General features: G+C 52.6%; 2 protein-coding genes and 1 long non-coding RNA gene across 13 annotated transcripts in view; 2 read left to right on the forward strand and 1 right to left on the reverse strand.

Annotated features, from left to right (window-relative positions):
* SDHB (succinate dehydrogenase complex iron sulfur subunit B) overlaps nt 1-14,852 on the forward strand; it is a 33,611-nt gene extending 18,759 nt beyond the window's left edge. For 2 of the 3 annotated variants that reach the window (XM_081575011.1, XM_081575012.1), the window contains 6 exons: nt 4,156-4,859; nt 7,056-7,192; nt 7,820-7,936; nt 10,238-10,339; nt 11,630-11,752; nt 13,907-14,852. In XM_081575011.1, the coding sequence (XP_081431137.1) occupies nt 4,709-4,859; nt 7,056-7,192; nt 7,820-7,936; nt 10,238-10,339; nt 11,630-11,752; nt 13,907-13,984 (708 nt within the window). In that variant the 5' untranslated portion in view covers nt 4,156-4,708 and the 3' untranslated portion in view covers nt 13,985-14,852. The remainder of the gene's footprint in view (nt 1-4,155; nt 4,860-7,055; nt 7,193-7,819; nt 7,937-10,237; nt 10,340-11,629; nt 11,753-13,906) is intronic. The other variant, XM_081575009.1, reaches the window with a different exon arrangement.
* Nucleotides 14,853-18,470: 3,618 nt separating this feature from the next.
* LOC145540523 (uncharacterized) lies at nt 18,471-21,928 on the reverse strand. Its single transcript, XR_014078364.1, has 2 exons — nt 21,529-21,928; nt 18,471-19,448 (listed from the first exon to the last, which is right to left on the reverse strand). It is a non-coding gene; the product is annotated as an uncharacterized LOC145540523 (long non-coding RNA).
* Nucleotides 21,929-22,039: 111 nt separating this feature from the next.
* The window catches only part of ATP13A2 (ATPase cation transporting 13A2), a 22,544-nt gene continuing 19,996 nt past the window's right edge, over nt 22,040-24,587 (forward strand). For all 9 annotated transcript variants that reach the window (XM_081575020.1, XM_081575025.1, XM_081575027.1 and 6 more), the window contains exon 1: nt 22,040-22,226. In XM_081575020.1, the coding sequence (XP_081431146.1) occupies nt 22,217-22,226 (10 nt within the window). In that variant the 5' untranslated portion in view covers nt 22,040-22,216. The remainder of the gene's footprint in view (nt 22,227-24,587) is intronic.

The raw sequence follows: 24,587 nt of genomic DNA on the forward strand, positions 1-24,587 counted from the left end.
GTGCAGCCGTTGCGCAGCAGCGCGCGGGGTCTTCCCAGACCAGGAACTGGGCCCACGGCCCCTGCAGTGGCAGGCAGCTTCTTACCGCTAAACGGCCGGGGAAGTCCTGACACCTGTATCCTTCACAAGAGCTGGGGGCACGTTCACCTATAAGTTGGAAGGTTGTTACCTGAAGTGATAACAGTATTAACTCTCAATCCACTGAGAAGGTAAGGACATATAATTCTAGAGTAACTAACTGGTTCAAAACTGGGAAAGGAGTATGACAAGGCTGTATATTGTCACTCTGTTTGTTTAACTTATATGCAGAGTACATCATGCAGAATGCCAGGCTGGGTGAATCACAAGTTGGAATCAAGATTGCCAGGGGAAATAGCAACAACCTCAGATATGCAGATGATACCACTCTAATGGCAGAAAGGGAAGAAGAACTAAAGAGCCTCTTGATGAGGGTGAAAAAGGAGAGTGAGGTGAAAGAGGAGAGTGGTAAAGCTGCCTTAAAACTCCGCATTCAAAAAACTAAGATCATGGCATCCGGTCCCATCACTTCAAATAGAAGGGGAAAAAGTGAGATTTTCATTTTCTTGGGCTCCAAAATCAATTTATACGGTGACTGCAGCCACAAAATTAAAAGACAGCGTATTAAAAAGCAGACTTTGCCGACAAAGGTCTGTATAGTCAAAGCTGTGGCTTCCCAGGTGGCGCTAGTGGTAAAGAACCCGCCTGCCAATGCAGGAGACCCAAGAGACCTGGGTTCGATCCCTAGGTCAGGAAGATCCCCTGGAGGAGGGCATGGCAACCCACTCCAGTATTCTTGCTTGGAGAATCCCCTAGATAGAGGAGCCTGGGGGGCTATGGTCCATAGGATTGTAAAGAGGCAAACACGACTGACGCAACTTAGCACACACACGGTCTTTCCAGTAGCCGTGGAGATGTGTGAGTTGGACCACAAAGAAGGCTGAATGCCAGAGAATTGATGCTTTCAAATTGTGGTGCTGGAGAAGACTATTCAGAGTCCCTTGGTCAAACTAGTCAATTCTAAAGGAAATCAACCCTAATTATTCATTGGAAAGATTGATGCTGAAGCTTTTAATACTTTGGCCAAGTGATGCGAAGAGCCAGCTCATTGGAAAAGATCCTGATGCTGGGAAAGTTTGAAGGCAAAAGGAGAAGGGGGCGGGAGAGGAGATGTTTGGATAGCATCACCAACTCGGTGGGCATGAATTAGGGTAAATTCCCAGAGATGGTGGAGGACAGGTAAGTGTGGTATACAGCAGTCCATGGGGTTGCAAAGAGTCGGACACAGCTTAGTAACTGAACACACAAACACACACACACAACTGTTTTTAATGCAAAGAGAAAGAGGTAAGATGGAATTGGAATATATATATTAAATATATATGAAAATGGAATTTTTTAAAAAGACATCTAAAAATACTACTTAAAGGAAGGCAGAAAACGGGGGCTTCCCAGGTGGCGCTAGTAGTAAGGAACTCGCCTGCCGATACAGGAGATGTAAGAGACGCTGGTTCAGTCTCTGGGTCGGAAGATCCCCTGGAGGAGAGCATGGCAACCCACTCCAGTACTCCTGCCTGGAATCTCATGGACAGAGGGGCCTGGGAGGCTGCGGTCCATCATGTCGCAAGAGTTGGACATGACTGAAGCAATTCTGCATGCTTGCACACACTTAAAATGTTAAGAAATGGAAGAAAACACAAAATTGTCATCAGGCCTCAGGAAGGAGCACGGTCTTTTAGACTTAGAACAGCATCGTAAGAGGAAAAGTGGTCGACTTTTAACAGTGTGAACATTTAAATGTTTTGCGTGTTTTAAAATTTTGACTTTCAAAATCACAAGTCAGATAGCCAATTGCTGGTTGAGGGCGGAAGCAGGATTAGCATCAGGTGTATTGGATGTGTGATACTGTGGTATATATTTGGTCTTGGGTTTCTGGTTTCTAAAACCCTTGTAATCCCAAAGAACTATAGAGTCATCTTTTGTTATGTTTTGTTTTCATTCTCAGTTCCTCAAATAGCTTCAGATAAATAATAGAGATGACATGGGTATCTTTTGTTACAGCAACCACACCTGTGTTCATATAAAGTGATTTCTTAAAAGCCCCTAAATCCACTGGATTAGGGCTGGTAGCTAGGAGAACCAACCATGATTTGAGGCTGGAACTTCTGGCCCCATCCCCTGACCTCCCAGGAGGGGATCGGGGCTAGAGGCTGAATCGCTTATCAGTGACCAGTGATGTAATCAGTCTTCCCTACACAATTAAGCCTCCATAAAAATCATTGATTACAGGGTTCAGAGAGCTTGAATCAGTAAACCCCAGGAGGTGCTAGGAGAGAGTGGCCTGCAGGAGAGGGTGTGGAAGCTCTCCTCCCTTCCCAAATACCTTGACCCTGTGCGTCCTTCCATTGGACTATTGCAGGGCTGTATCCTTTTATAATAAACCAGTAATCTAGTCAATAAACTTTTATTTTTTTAATTCTGTGAGCCACTGTAGCAAACTGGAGGAAGGGGTCTTAAGGACCTCGAGTTGATAGTGTCGGTGTTGAGTCCCACTGTGGGACACCCACTTGATGCTGCAGAATTGCTTGGTGTGGAAAAAGCGCCCACACAGTTGGTGATGGAAGTGAAGTCCTGGGAGTGAGGAGCAGTAGAGAAAAACAGAAGAGTTTCTCGTTTAGAAGGTGGTAGTTCAGAGCTTAGAAAGGAAAATTGCCCAGGCTTCAGTAAACAAAGAGGCAAAGAACATGGAGAGACTGAGTCTATGAAATTAGTCCACTAGAGTGAATGCTGCCTGTGGGCAGGAATTTGTATCTGCTTTGTCCTCTGGTGGATGTCTAACACCTGGACAGAAGCTGGTGCAGAGCAGACTTTCAATAAATAATTGATGTGAGGAAAGATCAGTGAATCAGTGTAGTATTCAAAGATCTCAGATTAAAACATTGACAGTAGTAGGACTTCTCCATTCTCACAATAGCAAGGTTTTTTTTTAAAGGTTACAATTCCCAGTGTTAGCAGAGGTACAGTGGAAAGGGTATGACATTGTTGGTAGAGATACATACAGATAATGCAGATGTGTTAACTCACCAACCTTATTATGGTAGTCCTTTCACTATATATCAGATTATCGTGTACACACTTTAAGAAAGGGAAAATGTGGAAACAGTGACAGATTTTATTTTCTTGGACTCCAAAATGATTGGAAATGGTGACTGCAGCCATGAAATTAAAAGACGCTAGCTCCTTGGAAGGAAAGCTGTGACAAACCTAGATGGGGTATTAAAAAGCAAAGACATCACTTTGCCAACAAAGGTCCATCTAGTCAAAGCTATGATTTTTCCATTAGTCATGTTTGGATATAGGAGTTGGACCATAGAGAAGGCTGAGCATCGAAGAATTGATGCTTTCGGATTGTGGTGTTGGAGGAGACTCTTCAGAGTCCCTTGTAGTGCAAGGATATCAAATCAGTCCATCCTAAAGGAAATCAGTCCTGAATATTCATTGAAAGGACTGATGCTGAAGCTCCAATACTTTGGCCACCTGATGCGAAGAACTGACTCACTGGAAAAGACTCTGATGCTGGGAAGGATTGAAGGCAGAGGAGAAGGGGACGACAGAGGATGAGATGGTCAGAGAGCATCACTGACTCGATGGACATGAATTTAAGAAATTTGGGATCTGGTGAAGGACAGGAAGCTTGGCATGCTGGAGTCCATGGGGTCGCAAAGAGTTGGACACTACTTACCACTGAACAACAGCAACAGCGTAGCTTAAAGGAGCACCGTGCTTGTCAGTACCCTCAAAGCTGGGTGCGGGAGAGAGACGGCATGTAGAAGATTGGGCGGGGGCGTGTGTTTTGAACCTCGTGCATAGAGAAATCCTGAGAATAGGGTGGAGGTGTCAACCTGGAGGTAGACTTGCTGAGCACTTATCTGTGCCAGGTACTATGAAAATTGCAATTTTTTTTCATTGAAGTACTGTATAGTTGATTTAGAGCAAAATAGCTCAGTTATACATATTATTTTTCATTTCTTTTCCACTATGGTTTATCACAAGATACTGAATATAGTTCAGTAGGACTTTGTTGCTGTTTTTATTTAATCTTCATAATTTGATATAAATATTAATTCCATTTTACAGATGAAGAAACTGAGGCTCTGAGAGAATAAGCCATTTTCATAGACTCAGAATCTCTGCAGTCATAGACTGAATATGTGTGGCAGACACTGCTCTTAAGTGTTCCATTTTTCCTGCATGTTAATCCACCCACAACAGTCCTGTGTGATATGGACATTGCTCTCTGTGCTTCAGAGCTGAGAAGCTGTTAACTAACCATTTAAAGCTACTTACTGTTTTCATCCAAAAAAATAAAACTAAAATTTGAAATAAATTATTTGGGAAAACTTTTCAGAGAGATTTAGAAGAAGAAAGAAAAGCTGCCGGTATATGGACGTTGTTGCCGGATCTGAACGCTTCTCCGTTTCTTTGCGTTCCGTTTCCTAGAAATGCACATGCGGTCATCAAAACAGGACTCAGTAGGACTTAAAATGTGTAAGACTGTGCACATTCTACTATGCACACATAGTAAAAAACCGGGGAAAATTCTGAAGGTGACCTGAGAAGGCCAGGTGGGTAAGAAGAGCAGCTACTGCGGGCCGCTGTCTCAGCTCACGTCACGGTGACGTGTAGGGAGATGGAACATCACATAAACACAGCTGGATCTGTTATTTTTGTGATTTTTTTTTTTCTTTTGGTCAGCTGTGGTCCTATGGTGTTGGATGCTTTAATCAAGATTAAGAATGAAATTGATTCTACCTTGACCTTCCGAAGATCATGCAGAGAAGGTAAGCCTTTGCTTCCCTGTTGTTAGGCTCGGACACTTTTGTCTTGGTTCCCAAAAGGGGTCTGGGCTGACCAGAACCGATACTGGGGCTACCTGGACGGTGGCTGTAGCGCTTTGCCAGGTAGCCCTGCCACGCGTCACACTTGCTTTTTTGGGGCAGAAGTGTTGGGAATTTGAACTCTGGATACAGTTTCTGGCTTCTGAGTTTATTTCCCTTGAGGAGCTTTCACTTGCATGGTTACTGCGTCTGACAGACCCTGTGAGTGGCTGCACCCTTCGGGGACCAGCTCAGATACACTGCCTGATGGCCACAAAGCTCCTTCACTCCGGTGGTGGTGGGAAATTTCTAGACACTCACCACTTGTCCAGCAGGGGAGTCGCGCGTCCCCTGCCAGCTCCCAGCATCACACGTGCACAGAGCAGGTGGTCAGTGGAATGTTCTGGATGGGGACCGCTATTGCTATATTGTGCTGCTGATTCCAGGCAGTGTGCAGACCGACACTTTACTTTCATAGCTACATACTAGAAAAATATAATTACGACAGTGGGACGGTGATAGAAATGATCTTTTAAATATGAATTTAAGTTAAAAGGAGCTGATTCAAAGAAAACGCCTGAGTAATGATTCAGAGAGTTCTTCGGTGTGGGATAACCACAGGGGCACTGTGACGGCTGACTGGTCCAGCCGGCTGGAGCACAGACTGCGCGCTCCATGCTGGGCACGTCACGGGAGACAGACGGGCGCTGCTACTGTTGACACTCGGCGTACGTGTGAGGAAACGGAGGCCCAGGGAGGGTCCGGGCTTCCGCAGGGACGCAGAGATGGTGGGCCGGGAGCCAGGACTCAAGCAGAGCTGTCAGATTCTGGAATTGTTCTCTCAGGCTTGCCCAGGCTTAGAAAACCTGGGATAAAACTAGAACAGCGTCGCTGGGGCCAAGACCAAGGGCTGTGGCTGACTTTCTCCCTAAAATACCTTCCGTGCAAGAAAAGGCTGTTACAGCTGTTAGCCCATCACGCTTCATCTGTGTCCTGCTGTATGTCTCAAGCATTTAAAGTCCTGCTTCTAAGACATCTGTTTTGATTCAACTAATCTTACAGGATTGGATTTAATGTAGCCTATGCTGCTGACACGTATGATAGTTTGGCTGAATCCTGCTGTTGAGAGAACATCCTGCTGTAATTAAATACCAACCTGATAACACAGGAAATAAAGACCCTTTTCAGTAACCTTCCTGAGCCAGGAGCACAGGGTGTGGCCCACGGGAGCTAGAAATCAAAAAGGCACAGCGACGTGAGCTGCGGCTGCTTTTGGTTCCCATGTAGTTTGTAAAGAGAATTTCCAGGCGAGTCCCTTTAAGGGAAGTTTCATTTTCTTTTTTTCTTTTTTAATTAATCAGGGAAGTGGGAGCAGGGGGTTAGACCACATAGTTACTTGTAACCCTGAAATACCTAGGAAATTCCATATGCAGGAAATGAGTGCAAGCTAAGAAAATTCTCATTTCACAGTGCTTGCTCAGCACCTTCTTTTGCTTACTTTGGTTTGGTTTCACATTAGTTCATCCTCCTTGAGAAGGCAGTGCTAAGGCAACTCGTATGGGCTTCATACCCACAGAGTAGGCACCGAGCTGCCTCGTGGAGACAGTAGAATCAGAGCTACCGCTGGGTCCCCTGTGTCCAGGCCGCAACTCTAAGATGACCAAGACAGTGCTGATTTGTTTTGGGGTCTTAATCTGTTGAGGGTCAGCGAATTCCATGGCAGTCCAGTGGTTAGGACTCTGAGCTTAAGTTCAGTTCAGTAGGAACCAACACAATGCTGTAAAGGAATTATCCTTCAATTAAAAATAAATAAATTTTTTTAAGTTTTTAAAAATAATTCAAGTAACAGTGACTTTAAAAACAAACACACAGAAAAGACTGTTTTTCCCTCTCAGAAGACAGGAGCGAGGAGCTAGGACCGGCGTGGGCCCTCGGGCACCAGCAGCGCCATCCTGGGCAGACACCTTCCAGCCCCAGGGTCGCCCTTGGTCTCCCAGCAGGGTTTTGGGTCTCCAGCCTTTAGAGGCTCCAGTCTAGGAAGGAGGGGCAGTGCCAGGCGGCGGGCACCTCCGCCCATTGTGTCCGTGTCTGCGCCCTGCTGCTGCTGGAGTCCGGAAGGGAGCCGGCGCTGTGGTCACGGCGCCCCTGTGCTCTCTCCAGGCATCTGCGGCTCCTGTGCCATGAACATCAACGGGGGCAACACTCTGGCTTGTACCCGCAGGATCGACACCAACCTCAACAAAGTTTCCAAAATCTACCCTCTGCCACATATGTATGTGATAAAGGATCTTGTTCCTGTAAGTTTCTGTGGGTCCTCCCCTCTCTAGCCCCTCCTCCCAACCCTCACCTTTCTCTTGTTTCTTAAGCGGGTTGGGAGGCGTGTGTGATGCTGTAGTTCTGCAGGGCAGGTTTCCTTCCTGTCGTGAGTTTAACTAAGGAATGTGTGTGGCGGAAGATAACTGGCCGAGAAGACCCTCCAGCAGCTCAGTTGGTGAGGATGGTTTGGGAACAGGGCAGAGAATTTTAGACTTGGGCCAGTTTCAGAAATGAAGAATTTGGCCCCGACAACAAAGAATTCATGTGGAAAATCTCTGTTGGGAAAGCAGCTGTTGCCGTGTGCTTGAATTTCTGCCCCGCGATATCTGACCACCTTTCCTTCCCTGGGTATTTTCAAGGGCATCAGGAGAAAGGACTGCAGGATGGGAAGGTTTCTCACCTGGTTAAAGGCGAGATTTCCTGACCACGCTTACATGCGACCATTTCTCCTTTCATGGTCTTTGGATGTATCTGTGCCAAAGGAAGAGAGGCTGACTGCTGCCTGTCACAGGGCAGGAAAGCGGGCAGTGTCCAAGAAATGGGGTAAATAACGCTAAGGGTGGCTGTGGAGTCTGACCCGTTCTTCCTCTTCTTCCTCTTAACCTCAGGATTTGAGCAACTTCTATGCTCAGTACAAGTCCATCGAGCCTTACTTAAAGAAGAAGGATGAGTCCCAGAGAGGCAAGGAGCAGTATCTGCAGTCCATAGAAGATCGTGAGAAACTGGTCATTACTGCCCGTTGATTGTCTTGACTTGGGGACTTTTGTTGCAGAGATGTTTACCCGAGGGGTGGGGGTGGGGAGGCTGGCGGCAGGGGCAGCAGGAGATGATGTGGACCGTTTAGCGTCTTCCAGAAAGGAACTTCAGAACTAACTGTCCAAGGGTTGGACCCAACCTGTCAGAGCCAGGTGGGTAGTGAGAACCTACAGAGGACCCAGAGAGGACTGAGGTCTGGAGCGCCCTGCCTGGAGGGGCACGTTGGCGGCCATGGTGCCAGATCCTTGTCTTTGCCACAGGAAGCTAGTATGTGAATTGCCAGGTTTTGACAAGTTGACAGCTGCGTCAGAGTTACTCTCTAACAGTGCAGGCGGACAAACGCATGCTGGCCGTCTGCGGTCCGGCTGCCAGCGCTCTGTTTACAGACGGGAGTGAGTGGGAGGTTGGCAGGACCAGGACTAGGACTTGCTGCTCCCTGACACTGCACGTCTGGTAACACAGTGTGGGCTTGCGACAGGCCACTCACTTCGTGGAGGTGCTACCCCTGGGGACAGGCTGTGGCGTCTCTGAGAGTAAAGGGTTATTATCAAGGGTTTAGTCTCTCTCTCTTGCACACTTTTCCCTCCTTTAAGAAGTCCCCGGCTTGCACACTCCCAGCACACTCCTCTGAGAGGAAGAAGTGGGCAGGGGGCCAGAGGAGACAGGTCCCAGCATTGTGCCTGCAAGAGGCAGGGACTCACACTGCCTCAGGTCACCGCTTCACTCACAGGACGGTCCCCTGGCAGACCGAGCACCCCTTGGCAGCGGGCCAAGCGGGCAGCGGTGCCCTACCCTTTCCGGATCCCATGGCATGAGGCGTCTTACCAACAAATACTAGTTGTGTGAGTGCAGAAATGAATTTTGCCTTTTTAGGTCCTAGGGAATATTTAGCATCTCCTCTCTTCCCTGTTGGAGAAGGAAATGGCAAACCCACTCCATATTCTTGCCTGGGAAATCCCACCAACAGAGGAGCCTGACGGGCTGCAGGCCATGGGGTCACGTAGAGTCAGACACAGCTGAGCACGCGCTCACACATACCTCTTCCCCGTAAAACATTAAGAAAGGAAAGCCCTTGGGACTTCCCTGGTGGTCTAGTGGTTAAGACTCCAAGCTCCCTGCAAGGGACATGGGTTCGATCCCTGGTCAGGAAACTAAATTCCATGTGCCACATGGTACCGCTCAAAAACCAAATAGTGATTTCTGTCATCATGGAGATGCTGAGGGTCAGCATGGTGATGTAAGTCAGAGCAAGCAGCCAACTTCTCTTTCAAGAGTTTCTTGTTCTCGGGATGTAGCTCTACCCCTAATTTCTAACTTCAGGGAGTCTTATCATATCAAGTAGACTAAATAATATGACTGTTATTAAGGCTTTGACCTTAATAAAAGGTCAAAAAGGTCGTAAAAGCTGTGACCTTATGCCTTCTAGACAGTGGGGCCAGTTTACACTCTCACCAGCTGAGAACGTAGGTTTTGTTGAAAACCTGTGGTTAGAGTGGTGACCATCAACTCTGTTATCTGCTTATAGCTGTCATTTCCGATGTCAGCATGCCCTCCTGTTCTGCCACTTTTAAGCAGTTTCTGTTGTTCCCCAAATCAAAGTCCACTTGGTTAGAGCCTGTTGGGCAGGTTGAGTCTGTGAGTGTGGCAGTGTTAGAGGAGGCGTTCCAAAGGCTGTTGGCAGCTGTGTGACGCTCGGCAGGGGACCTGACTCCTCTGAGCCTCTCTGCCTCACCTGTAAAATGGGAATCCAATAACACTCACCCCAGGGTTCCTGTGCCAGTTAGATGAGGTCAGTTAGGCAGTAAGACACCCGCTGCTCAGTGTGGGCTGACTGTTTGGGACAGTGTTAATGTTCCCCTGGAAACCTTGAGCGCCCTGCGGACCCAGGGCAGAAGCTGGTGTCGACTCTGGATGCCTCAGCACTTGGGGTCTTCTTAATTTCTGCTAGACTGCATTCAAGGTGGTAAGTTCTTTTCATGTTTTGTTTTTTTTAAATAAGTGAGGGGTTATATTAAAGGATAAGTACATCTGGACTTAAGAACTCGAGGCTCTGACCCAGCACATGTGTGAAGATCAGTTCCAAGATGTTTTTTACGAACCTGGTAAATCTCTGCAAACCACTCCTAGGATTTTGCCAAGAAAACTCATGCAAAACTCAAAGCTCAGCGCACTTTGTCCACGTGCTGACCCCACACGTCAGCGTTTTGTCAGCTCAGGTCACAACCGTCTCTTCCACGATAGGCTCCCGATCGCCCTTTCTCCCCACACAGGACGGGCTCTACGAGTGCATTCTCTGCGCCTGCTGTAGCACCAGCTGCCCGAGCTACTGGTGGAACGGAGACAAGTACCTGGGCCCCGCGGTTCTCATGCAGGTGAGGTGCCTTCGTTATCGTGAGGGAAGCTGAAACTCGGGCATCCAGAACTCCAGAAGGAGAGTGTGTTGGAAACCAGCCTTTCTGGGGGGCGGTGGTGTCCTTCCTTGGCACCCACTACAAACAGGGTAATTGGTCGCGTGGCCTTCACTAGGCGTTCGATCAGTCTGGGGCTTCATCCGCGGGGCGCCTGCGGTGAGTGCGGTGAGGGCCACGCCAGGGGCTGCTGGCTGCAGGTTGGCAGGCTGTGCTGTGCAGGCGTTGCAGACATTTTCCTGTGCAGCTGGCTCTTCGCTGCCCACTTGCCCGCTTTCCCTGACTCCATCTGTCAGAAAGCTCCCCACCTCCCTCTCAGGGATTTTCAACATGCGGGCTGGGCAGAGAGAAATTTCATCGAGGGGCGGTTCCCCAGTGGAAGGCTGGAGGTGGTTTCCCGGCTAATGAGAGCCTGCAGCGCTGGGCTGAGGAGCTGCTGAGAGAGAAAGGCGCGCTGCTTTTCATCGCCTTTGACCGGATGTGTAGTTCACGGCCGAGGGTCACTGTCTTTGTTCCCAGAAAGCTCATAGATTTGTGGTCAGTGCTTTTCATAGACCCTTAAGCAACTCAAAAAACAACTTCTTGTTTCTCATTTTCCCACAAAAAGAGAAGTTCTGTGGTTCTGTGACCAGTTAGCAGTGCTGGTCCTGGCCAGGTTAACGAGTGGACAGTGAGGTGTGTGCAGAGTCGGCACTCAGGCCAGCGTCTGAGTCTCGGGAAGTGTGGGCGCCCTCTCGGTCACCCTGCTGGAGCAGGCCTGGCGACCAGGAGCTTACTCGGTGTTCAGCTGGCTGACCTCAGGCGCCCCGGTGGCTATGCTAGTGAAAAGAATCAGTAAGCAGAACAAATGCTAAGTCGTCTGGTGACTCAGAGACGGTGAGTAGCTGCTGGGAAGGCAGTTAAGGAGAGTCAAGCATAGCACCGCTGCCTTTGCTCTCTGATGATCTCGGGAGGAGGCTGAGGGGAGCATGAGATCAGTAGTTGAAGACATGACGCCCATTGGTGTACAATTTAAGCACCAGGACCAGGTGCTGTGGTTCAGAGGTTCATGGGGCTCATTAGGTGCGGTGATCAGAAGATGTTACGAAAGAATCGGGAGCCTTTGTCTGAGAGAGGACGAGAAGTAAAGGGTGTGGAGACGACCTCTGAGCTGGGTGTGCGCGGTCCTCTGCACGCTGGGAGCTCTGATGTCAGTCAGAGGGCTGCTCTGGCCAGTTAGGGCTCAGCTCAGCTCAGCAGTGCCCGCTCCCCCAGGCCTATCGCTGGATGATCGACTCGAGAGACGACTTCACGGAGGAGCGCTTGGCCAAGCTGCAGGACCCCTTCTCCCTGTACCGCTGCCACACCATCATGAACTGCACGCAGACCTGCCCCAAGGTACGCCCCGCGGCCCGGCGCCGACCTGTGCCCCCAGGAGGCAGCCGGCGGGGAGCAGAGTGCGCGGTCACCTCGTGTGGGCCCGGGGGTGTCGGCGCGGAGCGCAGGCTCCCTCGGGCCCCTCCAGAAGGGTCTCCAGCAGGGTTCCCGTGGGCACGGACGCGGGTTCCTGATCTCGGATCTGCTGGGTTCGCCCTGACTTTGCTGGAACCTCAGGGCGAAAGCGTGTGAGCACAGGCAGCCGTGGGGGCTGCGGTCCTGCGGCCCCGGCAGCAGGCCTGCCTCTCCTCTGTGTCTGCTCTCGGCCTTGGACGTCTGCTTCCTTAGCTTTCACTCCCTCTTTCTGTTCCTGCTCCAGGCTCGCCCTGCCCACAGCCTCAGCACCTGCCTGTCTTCTCATTTCTCGGCTTACGTTCCTCCGCGGGAGGCTCATGGCCCAGCTCAGCTCTCCCTGCACAGCCTACCTCGGAGCTGGGGAAGCAGCCAGGACTGCCCTCCGAGCGGGACTGTGGACGGAGCAGTTTCGTTTTAAGGGAGCAGGCAGCCAGATGGAAGACTCGCGCGCAGCCAGTTAGCGGTTTAAAAAAGTAAAGGCAGCACATCTCAACAGACGTGAGATCCAGCCTGGGCCGTGCTGCTGTGTGTCCAGCCCCCGGCCCCAGTGCGGCCCGTGCGGCGGCGGCGCGGGGATGGGCGTGGACCTGCTGGGTGCTGACGGGCGGCGAGCACAGGCTGCAGGCAGTGCTGCCTGCCTTTCCCCTGGGCGCTGCCCAGTGAGGCGTGTGGCCCCGGAGGCAGGTCGCGCCGCTGAGGTTCTCAGGACAGTGCCTGGCACAGAGTCAGTGCTCAGGAAACGGGACCTTCTGTTCTTTAAAAAAATAAAATAGGTCCTGGACGCGTTTGAGCTGGTCAGTCAGAAAACAGCTGCTCCAAGGCTGCCTGGCTTGTGTGTGCCTGTTTCTTAACTGCTCCACATGGCATCCTGAGGCGCCTTCCTGGGCGCGAACCCGTGCACTACAGAGGGCAGCAGATGGACCTGCCAGCCAGGGGCCGCCTCTGTGTCCCGCCCACCCCTTCGTAAAGCAGGGGTGCGCACTAGGCTCTGAGGCTGGACACGCCCAGGGTGACTGAGCTGGAAGGGGCCCTGAAAACCATCCAGTACAACCCCTTTTACAAACGGGGAAGCTGAGCCCATGAGCTGGGTCACTGTCGGGCTGGGAGCAGGGCTAGAAGCCGGCCACCCGCCTCCTAGCCCAGGGCTCCGCCCTCCTGCCTCTTACTGCCCGTCTGAGTCTAAACCCTGTCCTGAGCTGCGGCAGGGCCGGTGTACGCTGCTCTGCTCGGAGGGGTCAGAGAGGCGGGGGGGGGGGGTCCTCCCTTTAACCCCATCAGGGATGGGTAGCGCTGCCCACGGGTGCCCACGTGGCCTCTGTCAGCGTCTGCCTTTTCTCACATGATGTATTAATATTCCAGGGAACTGCCTTTTGAAGCATCAGTTCAAAGGGATACACTTGTGATCCCTTAAGCTTTCAAGGATCAGTCTTTTGAAGACTGACTTCTCTTTGCCTCTCTTTCTCTCTGAAGATCTCTTTTCTCCACACGCTTCAATTTCAAAGTTAAGAGTTGTCCTTCTAAAATAAGGGGACCTTCACTAGCCTCAGATGAGTGTCTAATTTTACCAAACGCTGGGTTGTCCCCCTTGCTGTGTCCGGGAGGCTGTTGGCTGGGTTTGGCTGCCGTGCCTCCCGCGGGGCTGTTCGCCGCGCTCAGTGCTGCTCGGCGGGGGGGCCGCCCTCCCTCGTGGTTTTGAGGGCTTGTGAATGCTGACGATGTAATCACACTAGTTACGGTATGAAACCTTTAGAGACAGCTGCCCAGTTTTGACAGTGTGGTCACAGGAGAAGCTCTTCCCTGGGCTCTGACCAGCCACAGGGCGCCTCACCAGCAGGCGTTCGGGGCAGAGAGAGCGGCCGCCTCAGGAGTGGGGAGAGAAGGGCTCGCAGCCCCAGCCAGCCCCGAGGAGTCAGAGGACCTGGTCTGCAGTCGCGGGGCATTGACCCCGCACCAGCGAGTGCGGGAGTGTCGCCCAAGGTCATCGGGCGCTTCGTTCAGTTTACTTACATTTCATATTGATGCTCTTCTCTTTTTTTCAAGGGGCTGAATCCTGGGAAAGCTATTGCTGAAATCAAGAAAATGATGGCGACCTATAAAGAGAGGCGATCTTCTGCTTAACCGCTGCAGCGCTCAGCGTGACTGACCGGCTCAGCAGAGTGCCGCGCGCGCGCGAGTTCCTTCGGAGGCCGTGATCGCCCACAAATACAGCATGCACAATAAACACCTTAAAACAAACATCATTCTAGCTTATTAACAGAAAGGAGGCCTGTTCCTTACGCTTACTGCAGTGGAGGCGCAGGTGCCATGAGCAGGAGCCCCGTCCTTGAAGGGGGGCCGGGCACCAGAGCTGAGCCACCGTGGGGAGCGCGTGGGGGCAGGCGTAGAATCGGGGCCGCGTGGCCCGGGGGCTTGCTCCCAGCTCTGCCGCTCACCAGCCAGATGACCCTGGGCGCCTCTGCTGCCCCACGTGCCCGTCTGGGAGTGGGGGTCCCCTCTGCGCCCGCCCCTCGGCCACCGGAGTGCGGGCGCCTCCCTCCCTGCGGGCGCTCTGCGAGCACCGGGCCGTGGGGTGCAGCATCCCAGCCTCTGCAGCTGCCAGTATTAGAACTGCTTAAATCCACTCTCGCTGTCTTTGTCTCGTGGAGACAATGTACGGATTCCCCCAGCACAGCTGTGAACTCCAGTTAGTTCCACAGAGGCCCTCCAGAGACGACCTCAAGGGGAAGCGTGGATTCCCACCGCGGCCGCCCTGATGCTGCTCCCAGAGTGGGAAGGCTGAGAAAGAACACTGGACGCTTGTCACGTTAAAGATGGAAACCCTCCAGCTCCCCAGCTTTCATACCCTTGCTGACCATTCACTTCTTTCCTCCAGAGCTTAATGTCATCTCAGATGTGTGAAGTTCTTCATTCCCTTCAAAAATGAGGTACAAAATAGTAACAAGTTTCTATTGTTTTTCCTCCTTGTAGTAAAATGCACATAACAAAATTTACCACCTCAGCCATTTTTCAGCGGATCATTCAGTGGTGTTAAGTACATTCACATCATTGCAACAGCCCTGCCTCCAGAGCTATTTTCATCGTGCAAAACTCAAACTCTACCTGATAAACAGTTAAAATTTCTCCCTCCATAGCACCTAGCCTGCGACCACTCTGCCTCGTACGAGTGGGATCAGAGGGCATTTGTCTTCTTTGTAACCCTCGCAGTTGGACTCAGAGGGCATTTGTCTTTGTAACCCTCGCAGTTGGCGCGGAGCCTCCAGGTTCATCCCTCTTGCAGCGTGTGTCAGAATCCCTTTTCTGAGACTGAAGAACCCCACTGTATGCGCGTGTCACGCTTTGTTTACCCAGTGGTCTGTTAATGTGCATTTTGGTTGCTTCCATGTTTTAGCTGCTGTGAATAACAGCAGCTTCTACTTTTACCCCAGGATATACCAGGTCCATGGCGCCACTAAAGATCTGTGTGTGTGTGTGAAATTTACCTTCAACTTGAGCTTGTTTACCCACTGGTTGTCTGCTCTTCGGCACGGATGTCACTTGCTTACCCATTTCTAACACACGTTCTGGCGCACTCACTCTGAGGAATACTCCAAGGGTATTTTTTAGGTTGTAGCACTGAGATTATCCTGGAAACAAAGGCTTCTTGTATCAGGAGGCTAAGAAAAATGTCTGACTCACTGAGAATGAACCTTAACGGGCATTTCTGGCTCTAATAGACAGTTTGGACGTCGCTGGTGGTCCTGTGGTTAATAATCGGCCAGCTGTGGGACGTCCCTGGTGGTCTAGTGGTTACGACTCTGCACTTCAATGCAGGGGGCATGGGTTTGATCCCTAGTGGGGAACTAAGATCCCACATGCCACGCAAGAAATAAAATCAAAAGGATCTGCCTGCTAATGCTGGGATCACAGGTTCGATCCCAGGTCCAGGAAGATCCCAGACCGAGGGGCAGTCACGCCTGCACATCAGAACTACTGAGCCTGTGCTGTAGAGGAGCCCACGCCCCACAGCCAGGGGGCTCACCGCAGGGAGACCCCAGGCTCCTGTTACTGCTGAGCCCGCTCCCCTAGAGCCCGTGCCCCACAGCCAGGGACATTGCCGCAGGGACACCCCAGGATCCTGCAGTTAGAGGAAGCCTGTGTACAGCAACGAAGACCAAGCCCATAAATAAAGTGCAGCCCACAAATAAAAGGGGACAGTTCAAAGGCACTGGTACTGCAAGAGGTGAGGAACAAGGCTTGTCCCCTCCTGCCTAGGAGCCAAGATCACCAAGAAAAAAGGAACAAACGTTCGATTATTGGAAGTTTGGAGAACGCCGTCTTCGCCCTTCCACCTGCTGCTGCTGTCGTTTAGTTGCTTGTGTCCAGCTCTGCTGCCCCACGGATGCAGCACGCCAGGCTTCTCCGGCCTTGGCTCAGACTCACGTCCCCTGAGTCACTGATGCCATCCAACCACCTCATCCGCTGCCGCCCCCTGCCCTCACATTGTGTATGTGTTAGTTGCACAGTCGTGTCCGACTCTGCGACCTTGCGGACTGTAGCCCGCCAGGCTCTTCTGTCCATGGGCTTTCCCAGGCAAGAACACTGGAGTGGGTTGCCATTTCCTTCTCCAGGGGGTCTTCCCAGCCCAGGGATTGAACCTGGTCTCCTGCATTGCAGGCAGATTCTTTACTGTCTGAGCCACCAGGGAAGCCCTAACATTAGCATCTCAGAATTGTTGACCACCTCAGTAAGAACACGCAGTACGCAGTCTTCAGATGTTCAAGCTCCAGGTTTGGAAGTGAGAACTGGAAAACCCTCAGACCGCCCTCCGTACCCCGGGCTGGGCAGCAGGGTAAAAACCGCCTTCCAGGTCTGTTCACACCTAACTGGTTTCTGACAGCCTGGGGGGGGTGTGGTCACATTCCTGGATAATTTGGTTTTGCTTCTAGTCTCTAGACCTGTAGGGAAAGACGGGTTCTCTTGGGACTAATTGAATGGCTTTAAGATGAGTTCCGCTCCAGCCAGCCACTGACGAGAAGCCGCGGAGTTGCCACTTCAAATCAGCTTCGTCAGACGTAAAGTTTGCAACCGTAGGTCATTCTCTCACCCCATTTAAACTCGAGCTAAATTAGAATGTGTTATCGACTGATCGTTTAATTTACTGCTTATTTAATCTTCAATTGGACTGCAGGCGAATGTTCTATTTTAAGTCACGAAGACTTTATAATAAAACTGCAGACTTGAACAGGGATGGTGTTTTGTCCTTCACGCTACTTCTGTGCCCTAATTGTGTCCAGATGATGCGCTTCTGTTCACAAAAAGGCATCCTGTGGAGTGCTGTGAGTTTCCCTAAGGGCTGAAGCCAGCCATCTCTTCTTACCCAGCCTTTGGACAAGTTGTTGAACCTCTGAGCCTCTATTTTCCTGTCTGTAAAATGGGAATTAAGAGCATTCGCCTCTCAGAATTGTGGGTAAAGTCTACATCAGAATAAATGTGGGGCTTCCCTGATGGTCCAGTGGTTAAGAATCTGCCTTGCAATGCAAAGGATGCTGGTTCAATCCCTGGTCCAGGAAGATCCCACATGCTGCAGGTCCCCATGCACCACAACTGCTGAGCCCGCGCTCTAGAGCCCTTGAGCTGCAACTACTGACGCCCACCTGCCCTAGAGCTCCACAGCCAGAGAATCCACTGCAGGGGGAGCCTGTGCGCCAGAGAGGAGCCCCTACGCGCCACAACTAGAGAAATCCTGGCACAGCAACAAGACCAGTACAGCCAAAAATAAATAAATACGCATTTTTAAAAAAAGAAGAAGAAATATGAGTTCTTACCATCCCCCCAAAAAGAGTTTGTGAAGTATGAATGTGTTCATTGAATTGATGAGGGAAAACCCCTTCACAATATATATCAAATCACCAGTTCATACACTTGAAATATCTTACACTGTTTTCAGTTACACTTCAGTTATGCTGAAAGAAACTTTAAAAATAAATACCTAACACATATGAGTTTAAAAAACTAATAATGTAAAAAAAGCTTCTAGCTTGCAGTTGAGCCACATTTCCAAGGTGATTAATTCCCTGGGAATTCCTTGGTGGTTCAGTGGTTTGGACACCACTTTCATTGCAGAGGGCCCAGGTTAGATCCCTGGATTCGGGAACTGGGATCCTGCAAGATTTGGGCACCAGCCCTCAGGACTGTCACAGCTGGTGTATTTCCAACATGGCCAGAGTGAGAGACCCCCTGTTCAGAGGACGGGCTGTGTGTGCAAGACTAGTAACGCTCACTTCTCATCGCCCGCGTCACACTGCCGGCCGGGTGCCAGGAGGGTGTGCCGCTGACACCCGACAGTCAGGTTTGCTCCCCGCCTCCTCCCTGCCCAGGAAACTGCAAAACGAACCGCTGAAACTCCACTTTATCTGTCTAGACAGCCATCGTCTTGTCATGGGGTTCGTCACTACATGAGAAAACCCCTTCTGCTGCAAAGATGTAGTGAAACTAGGGAAATTGAGAAGTTTGGCAGTGCTCGAGAGTAAACCAGTTCAAATTAGTGCATTCTCAAGTCTTTTGCCACTTGGCCTCTACCCAAAAACTGGGTTTGCCTCATAGGGAATGTCAAACCGAAAGATCAGGATTAGGAAAGATTTATTCCTTACAGAGAAAAGAGAACACCGGGGATCTATATCCCCCAGAGCAGCATCTCCCCAAACAGCAGCACTAGGGACCTTTCAAGCGAAGGGCACACGCATATTCATGAAGGGGCTTGGGCCGTCAGCAGAGACCAAGCTTTAGTTGACTGAAGTCACAAGGGTTGGAAAAGGTCAACATCAGGTTCCAGTTGACCTGGTGGTTGAGTATTTCAGGCTAGTTATCACCAGTGACACAGAACTGGGGGTCTTTACAACTGATGTATTATCTTCGCTGGTCTTACTTCTCTTGCCTGATAACAATCCTTTATTCTTTTGTTCCCTTAAGATCACTAGTTACTGAGACCTGATCTGGGGCAAGCATCGTGGGCAGCCTTAGATCACAGAACGGCTTGGGCCAAAATGGCTTCTGTTATGTGAAGAAAGCCATGCCTGACGTTCTTTCCCCAGGGCTCCCCTACCCTATCCGGTTACAGAACCAGGTATATTATGTCCTTCCTGTGGGTCCCCGAGGAAGCAGCAGCCACAAAAGGGAACCTCCTCCATGGGTCCTGGCCCACAGACCGCCCGGTGACCACAGGGAGAGCCGCTTCCCCAAAGGTGACCCTCGGCAGACGCAGGGCCTCCCAGATCCTCTGTGGTTTGGAAGGAAGCTTCCTTTGGCCTCCTCCCATAAAGACCGTGGACCGCGTGTCAGGGATGGCTCCTTCCCAGATGGCACAGAGGTTGGAGTCTCTTAAATGCCAAGTGAAAATGAATGAGTTAGTGGCTTAGTCGTGTATGGCTCTTTGTGACCCCGTGGACTGTAGCTTGCCAGGCTCCTCTGTCATGGAATTCTCCAGGCAAGAATACTGGAATGGGTGGCCATACCTTTCTTCAGGGGATCTTCCCAACCCAGGGATCGTACCCAGGTCTCTTGCACTGCAGGTGGATTCTTTACCTCCTGAGCCACCAGGGAAGCCCTAAAGAGCAATACAAAAAATAAGGGACAAATCTTGAGATGCAGTCCCCAAGACCGCTGCTTTTAGGAAGCTTTTAGCCCAGCTCCAGGATCTCATGAAAGCAGCTGGCTTCTACCCAGCTCCTGCCACCTCGTTTCACCCTTTCAAGAGCTTTCATTTTACAGATGAGGAGAGAGGCTCAGAGAGGGAAAGTGACTTTTCAAAGCTCTCACAGTAGACACAGCTGATGTGCATCCAAACCCAAGTCTCTCCAGGGCCAGGCCCAGCCCCTTGCCACTGTACCACACAGTCTCCTGGTAGGGGCATCTGAACAAGTCATTTATGCCATCCAGCCTGCCGTAGAAATCAGGGTTCCCCTGATTAAGTGGTCTGCACAGGCACCTAGCTAAGTTCTGTGGGAGGAAATGGGGGCTCAGGGGAGTAGGCTGCCCTCCCTGGGGCATCAGCAGAAGAAATGGGTCTTCTCACCTAAACCGAGTGAAGCCGGCCCCACCCCACGGTGGTCAGCCTGCTCCCCCAGCCCCAGCTGAGCAAATGGCTCCACTGGCCCCACCTGCTCAGAGCAAAACTCAGTGAGGAGAGGCATCTTTGATTCCATTCCTGTACCTCCACCTCCCATTCATCAGCAAGTCCTGCCAACCCCACCCCCTTTGTCAAATGTATGGACTGAGTCCCTGGTTTGTATCAGACACTTTCAAGGCCTTCCCCGCCTTCCCCTGGAGTCTCTCCCTGCACCAATACTCCCCACCAAAGCTCTGTCTCCTTGCAGCCCTTTCCACTTTAGGTTACTTTGGAGTTTTCCTCCGCTTGCCCCTGGCTGCTGCCCACGTCTGTTTGTTCACCCTTCTATTCCCGGCTCCGAGAGCAGCTCCCGGCATTGCAGAAATGCGTAATGATGCACTGGGCCCAGTTCTAGCGTCAGCCCTATGTGATCCTTCCCTGGTTTGCCCTGGAGCCCGGGGTCTCTGATCCTTTGGAGATCCTTAGTCCAGAAGCCACCGACCCCAGGGTCAGGGGACGCCATGTCTGTGCCTGTCACTATGGGGCAACGTGCTAACGCCACATATAAGCTCAGGGGCTTGGTGCTTTTCGGGGGCTTCCTGTTCCCACCTGTGCAGGCTTGTCTGCAGTCATGAGTGAGGTTTCTGAGGTCCAGGTTATGCCTCTATTTGTTTATTTTTTAAATTCTAATTTACTTATTTTTGGCTGTGCTGGGTCTTGGTTGCTGCGCCCAGGCTTTCTGTGGTCACAGTGAGCGGGGGCGCCTCTCTAGCTGCCGGGTGCAGGCCTCTCACCACGGCAGCTTCTCTGGTTGCAGAGCATGGGCTCTGGTACATGGGCTTCAGTAGTTGCAACATGTAGGCTGAGTGGTTATGTTGCATGGGTTTAGTTGCTCCAAGACATGTGGGATCTTCCTGGACCAGGATCAAACAAGTGTCCCCTGCATCACAAGGCAGATTCTTAACCGCTGGACTGCCAGGGAAGCCCCACCTCTGCCCTTCCTCTGGCACTTTAGAAGCATCCTGTACATCACTGCAGAGCTGCCCCGTGTGCACACACGCCTCTGCAGGGGCGGCTCTGAGCCTGTGAGTCTCTGGGCAGCTGTGTCTTCTTCCTTTGACACTTATCCAGTGGTGCCAGATATTGTCCCAAGTGCTTTACATGCTTTTTCTCTTGTGAGCCTCACAACAGTTATCAAGCAGGTATTGCTCACATCGTCATCCCCCTAAAGGTCAATAAATGATGCCCAGGGAGACTTCCCTGGTGGTCCAGTGGTTAAGACTTGGCCTTTCAACTCGGGGGTGGGGTGGGGGGGCGGCGGCGGCATGTGTTCCACCCCTGGTCGGGAAGCTAAGCAACATAAAACAGAAGCAACATTGTAGCAAATTCAATAAAGACTTTAAAAATAGTCCACATCAAAAAATAAATCAATAAATAAAATGTAACCATGCTTTAAAAAGAAAAGAAGGAAAGGAGACCCAGGCTCAGCGGCTTGCCCGAGGTCGCAGAGCCTAGAAGAGGGGCGCAGCTTGGGCCAGCACGCCTTGTACCTAACGGGGGGCAGGCCGCCTGGTCTTACCTGTGTGTCTCCTAAGGGTCAGGCTCCCGGGTGTGAGCGCCTGGTGTCTAAGCATCACCTCTGTGTGTGAATCTGAGCTGTGTCTGTGTCCTGGGAGTCTAGCCGCCGTGTGCGAACCCACGTGTGTGTCTGAGGCGGTTGTGTAACAAGGCCGTGCTGTTTCCCCGGGCGCCCTTGTGTAGCTGTGTCACAACCCCGTACGCGATTCTGGGTGGGGAGGGCAGGGCTGCCCACTCGCGCTTGCATCTGAGGACTAGATCTCTGAGCGCGCCTGTGCTCGTGCGTCTGAGGGTCGTCCTGTCGGGTCCCCTCTCTGTGCGCCTCTGCCCCAGGCCCCTCGCCTCTGCCTCCGGGAGCCCAGGCCCGGGGAGCCGCGGGACCGGCTCGGACTACAAGTCCCGGCAGCCCGCGGGGCCAGATCGGACTACAAGTCCCGGCGGCCCGCGGGGCGCGCGGACGCAGTGGGCGGGGCTCGGCGGGGCGCGGGGCGGGGCTCGGCGGGGCGCGGGGCGGGGCTCGGCGGGGCGCAGACCCGACTGCGGCACCTTGGCCGCCGCTGCCGCCTCCCGGTCCTGCAGGTGCTGCGGGCGGCCCGGCTCCGCCGCGCCCCGCGCCCCCGGCCTTCCGCCTCGGCCCCTACCGTGGGGCCTCGCGACGCCCGTGCCGGCGATGAGCGCGAGGAGCCGCCATGAGCGCAGGTGAGCGCGCCGCCGGGGCAGACGGGACCTGGGCGCGGTCCACTTGCTTTTGGGAGACCCCCACCGCGGGAGCGGCTCCCGGACACGCCCGCGCCGGCCCCCCCCCAGCCCCGACTCCAGATCCCAGAGAGCCCGGGAGCCCGGGGTAGCGCCTTCCTAAAGCCCGGGCGGCTCAGCGCCCGGCGCCGCCGTGCAGAGGGTTAACCCGGGCGCGGACCTCCCGGTGCGGAGCCCGGCGTCCAGATGGGAGAGGCGTGGAGGTCGCTGTGTCCGGGCCTCTGAGCGAGTGTTCCTTTGGGCTGAATGAATGAATGGAGCTGGAGGAGCCAAGGGTTCCTGAATCTCTGGACTGGAGTGCCCTGGGGTACAAATGTCACTCCAGGCCTCCAGAGGAAGCCTCAGTGCCCCGGTCCAGGGACCACACCGTCCATGTCACCTGTCCCAAGCCGTATGTCTGGAGGCCATCTAATTTAAATCCCCTCTGCTGCGAAGGGGACCTCCGGTGTTCAGAGAGGGCTCATTTCTCAGCCAAGGGCCACCAATACCTGAGCATCCTCTCTGCAGCTGCAGACCCTTCAGGCTGCTCCCTCCTGTCTCCCAGTTCACTCCCCCAGCCCCGACTCTAGAGTGCACCCCGGCTGAGGGACTGTGGCTCTTGGACTCCAGATCCAAAGATCAGGGAGCTCCTGGCAGGTTGTCCCTGACTCAGCCTGGCTGGGGAGAGGAGCTCCTGGGCTGCAGGAGAAGCGCGGCAAGGAGGAGGCAGCCTTGCTGTCCTGGGCCCCCACTGGGTCATCAGCAGGAAACCGGCACTTCCGCAGGAAACAAGAGGTTCCCAAATGGCTTTGACTCCAGCCCCTCGGCTCTGCGGTGCTTGTGGGCTCTGCAGTGCTCGTGGCATTGCCCCGGGGCCGTGGAATCAGACTAGGTTCTAGTCCAGTCTTGAGCACTCATAGCTGTGTGACTTGAGACATGTTAATCAACCTCTCTGAGCCTCACTGAAATGGGGATCCTAATCCTTACTTTCTGAGAGGTGGCGGTGAGGGTGAATGGGAGGAATGTGTTCATTCAGACCCACTCATTTCCAGCTTCTCCCCTTTCAAGCTGTATGAGCCTGGGCAAGGGACTTTGAAGCGGGGTTCCTCAGTTTCCCCAATTGTAAAATGGGATGATAATAGTCCCTCCGTCAGAGGGTTATGCATGAAGATCGGTTGCTGTTATTGAGAAGAGCAATGCCGTCATTTGTGAAAGTATTCTCATCTCGAGCAGCTAGTGGTCCCGAAAGAGATCAGACACTGCCCTGACCTTCTGTGCCATCCCTGGGGAGCCTGAGATGCGAGTAGATATAAACAAAGCCTTCTGAGTATTTTGACAGGTGTTCTGCAAAAGTAGGCCCCGGGCTTGACCTTGCTGGGAATCTAGATTGTTGCACAGATGTGACTTCCTCCTTCAAGCTGCCTTCCTCCTTCCCCAGGTTGACTGAGAGAGGTGATGGGTGTGTGATAGACACAAGGAAGAACTTCCAGAGGGAACACTGTTTAGATCCTGGCGGAAGCGAGATGGTGAGGGCAGCTCCCGGTGGTCTGTAGCGCGGCCCTTCAAGAAGAGGCTTGTCCCTCCGCCTGCCGGCTGGCCTGGGGCAGGAGAAGGGCTCAGTGACCCTTGCCCCGTTGCTTCCCTGCCCTGTTAGGTCGGGGTGTATAGCCTTCACTCACTCATTTGTTCGTTCAGTAGGTTCCAGGCTCTGTGAGCCAGAGGGGGTGACGCCTGTGCAGGCCTGACACCCTGCTCTCAGCGGAGGCGGGAAGTGGGCAGAGAGGACTTTGGAGTAATGCCCTTTCCAGTTGTGAGACAAGTTGGTGGACACACCGCCTCTCTCGGGGCTGTCTTTTCTGTAACGTGAGGGAATCAGCTCAGCAGGAGCGAGGCCCGCGGGGTCCATGCAGCACAATCGCTGGCCTGGGGGTGTGGAGGCCGGGGAGCGGCTGCTGAGCACACAGCTGTGGGTTTTCAGACAGGGCGATGGGAGTGTGGAAGGCAGCCTGGGAAATGGATCAGGCGGAAGCCACACCTCCTTGGCAGAGGAGCCGGTGCCATGGATCGGGCGGGAGCCACACCTCCTTGGCAGAGGAGCCGGTGCCGCCCTCCTGCACAGGCCACGCTTCAGGAACTTCAAACACCCCCTGGGCCGGCTGCCTCGGGCTTGCGATCCTGGAGAGGGGGAAGCCGGAGAGGCTGAGGCCCTCGTGAAAGAGCCAGGAACACGGTTACTGACGGGGACCACAGCGATGGCAGGCATAGAGCTGCGGTTAAGAGCGGGAACCCTACGATCACACTGCCTGGATCACATCCCACCATGCG

The sequence above is a fragment of the Giraffa tippelskirchi genome, chromosome 3, assembly GCF_054371585.1.
Source record: "Giraffa tippelskirchi isolate mGirTip1 chromosome 3, T2T-mGirTip1v1.2.pri, whole genome shotgun sequence".
NCBI lineage: Eukaryota > Metazoa > Chordata > Mammalia > Artiodactyla > Giraffidae > Giraffa > Giraffa tippelskirchi.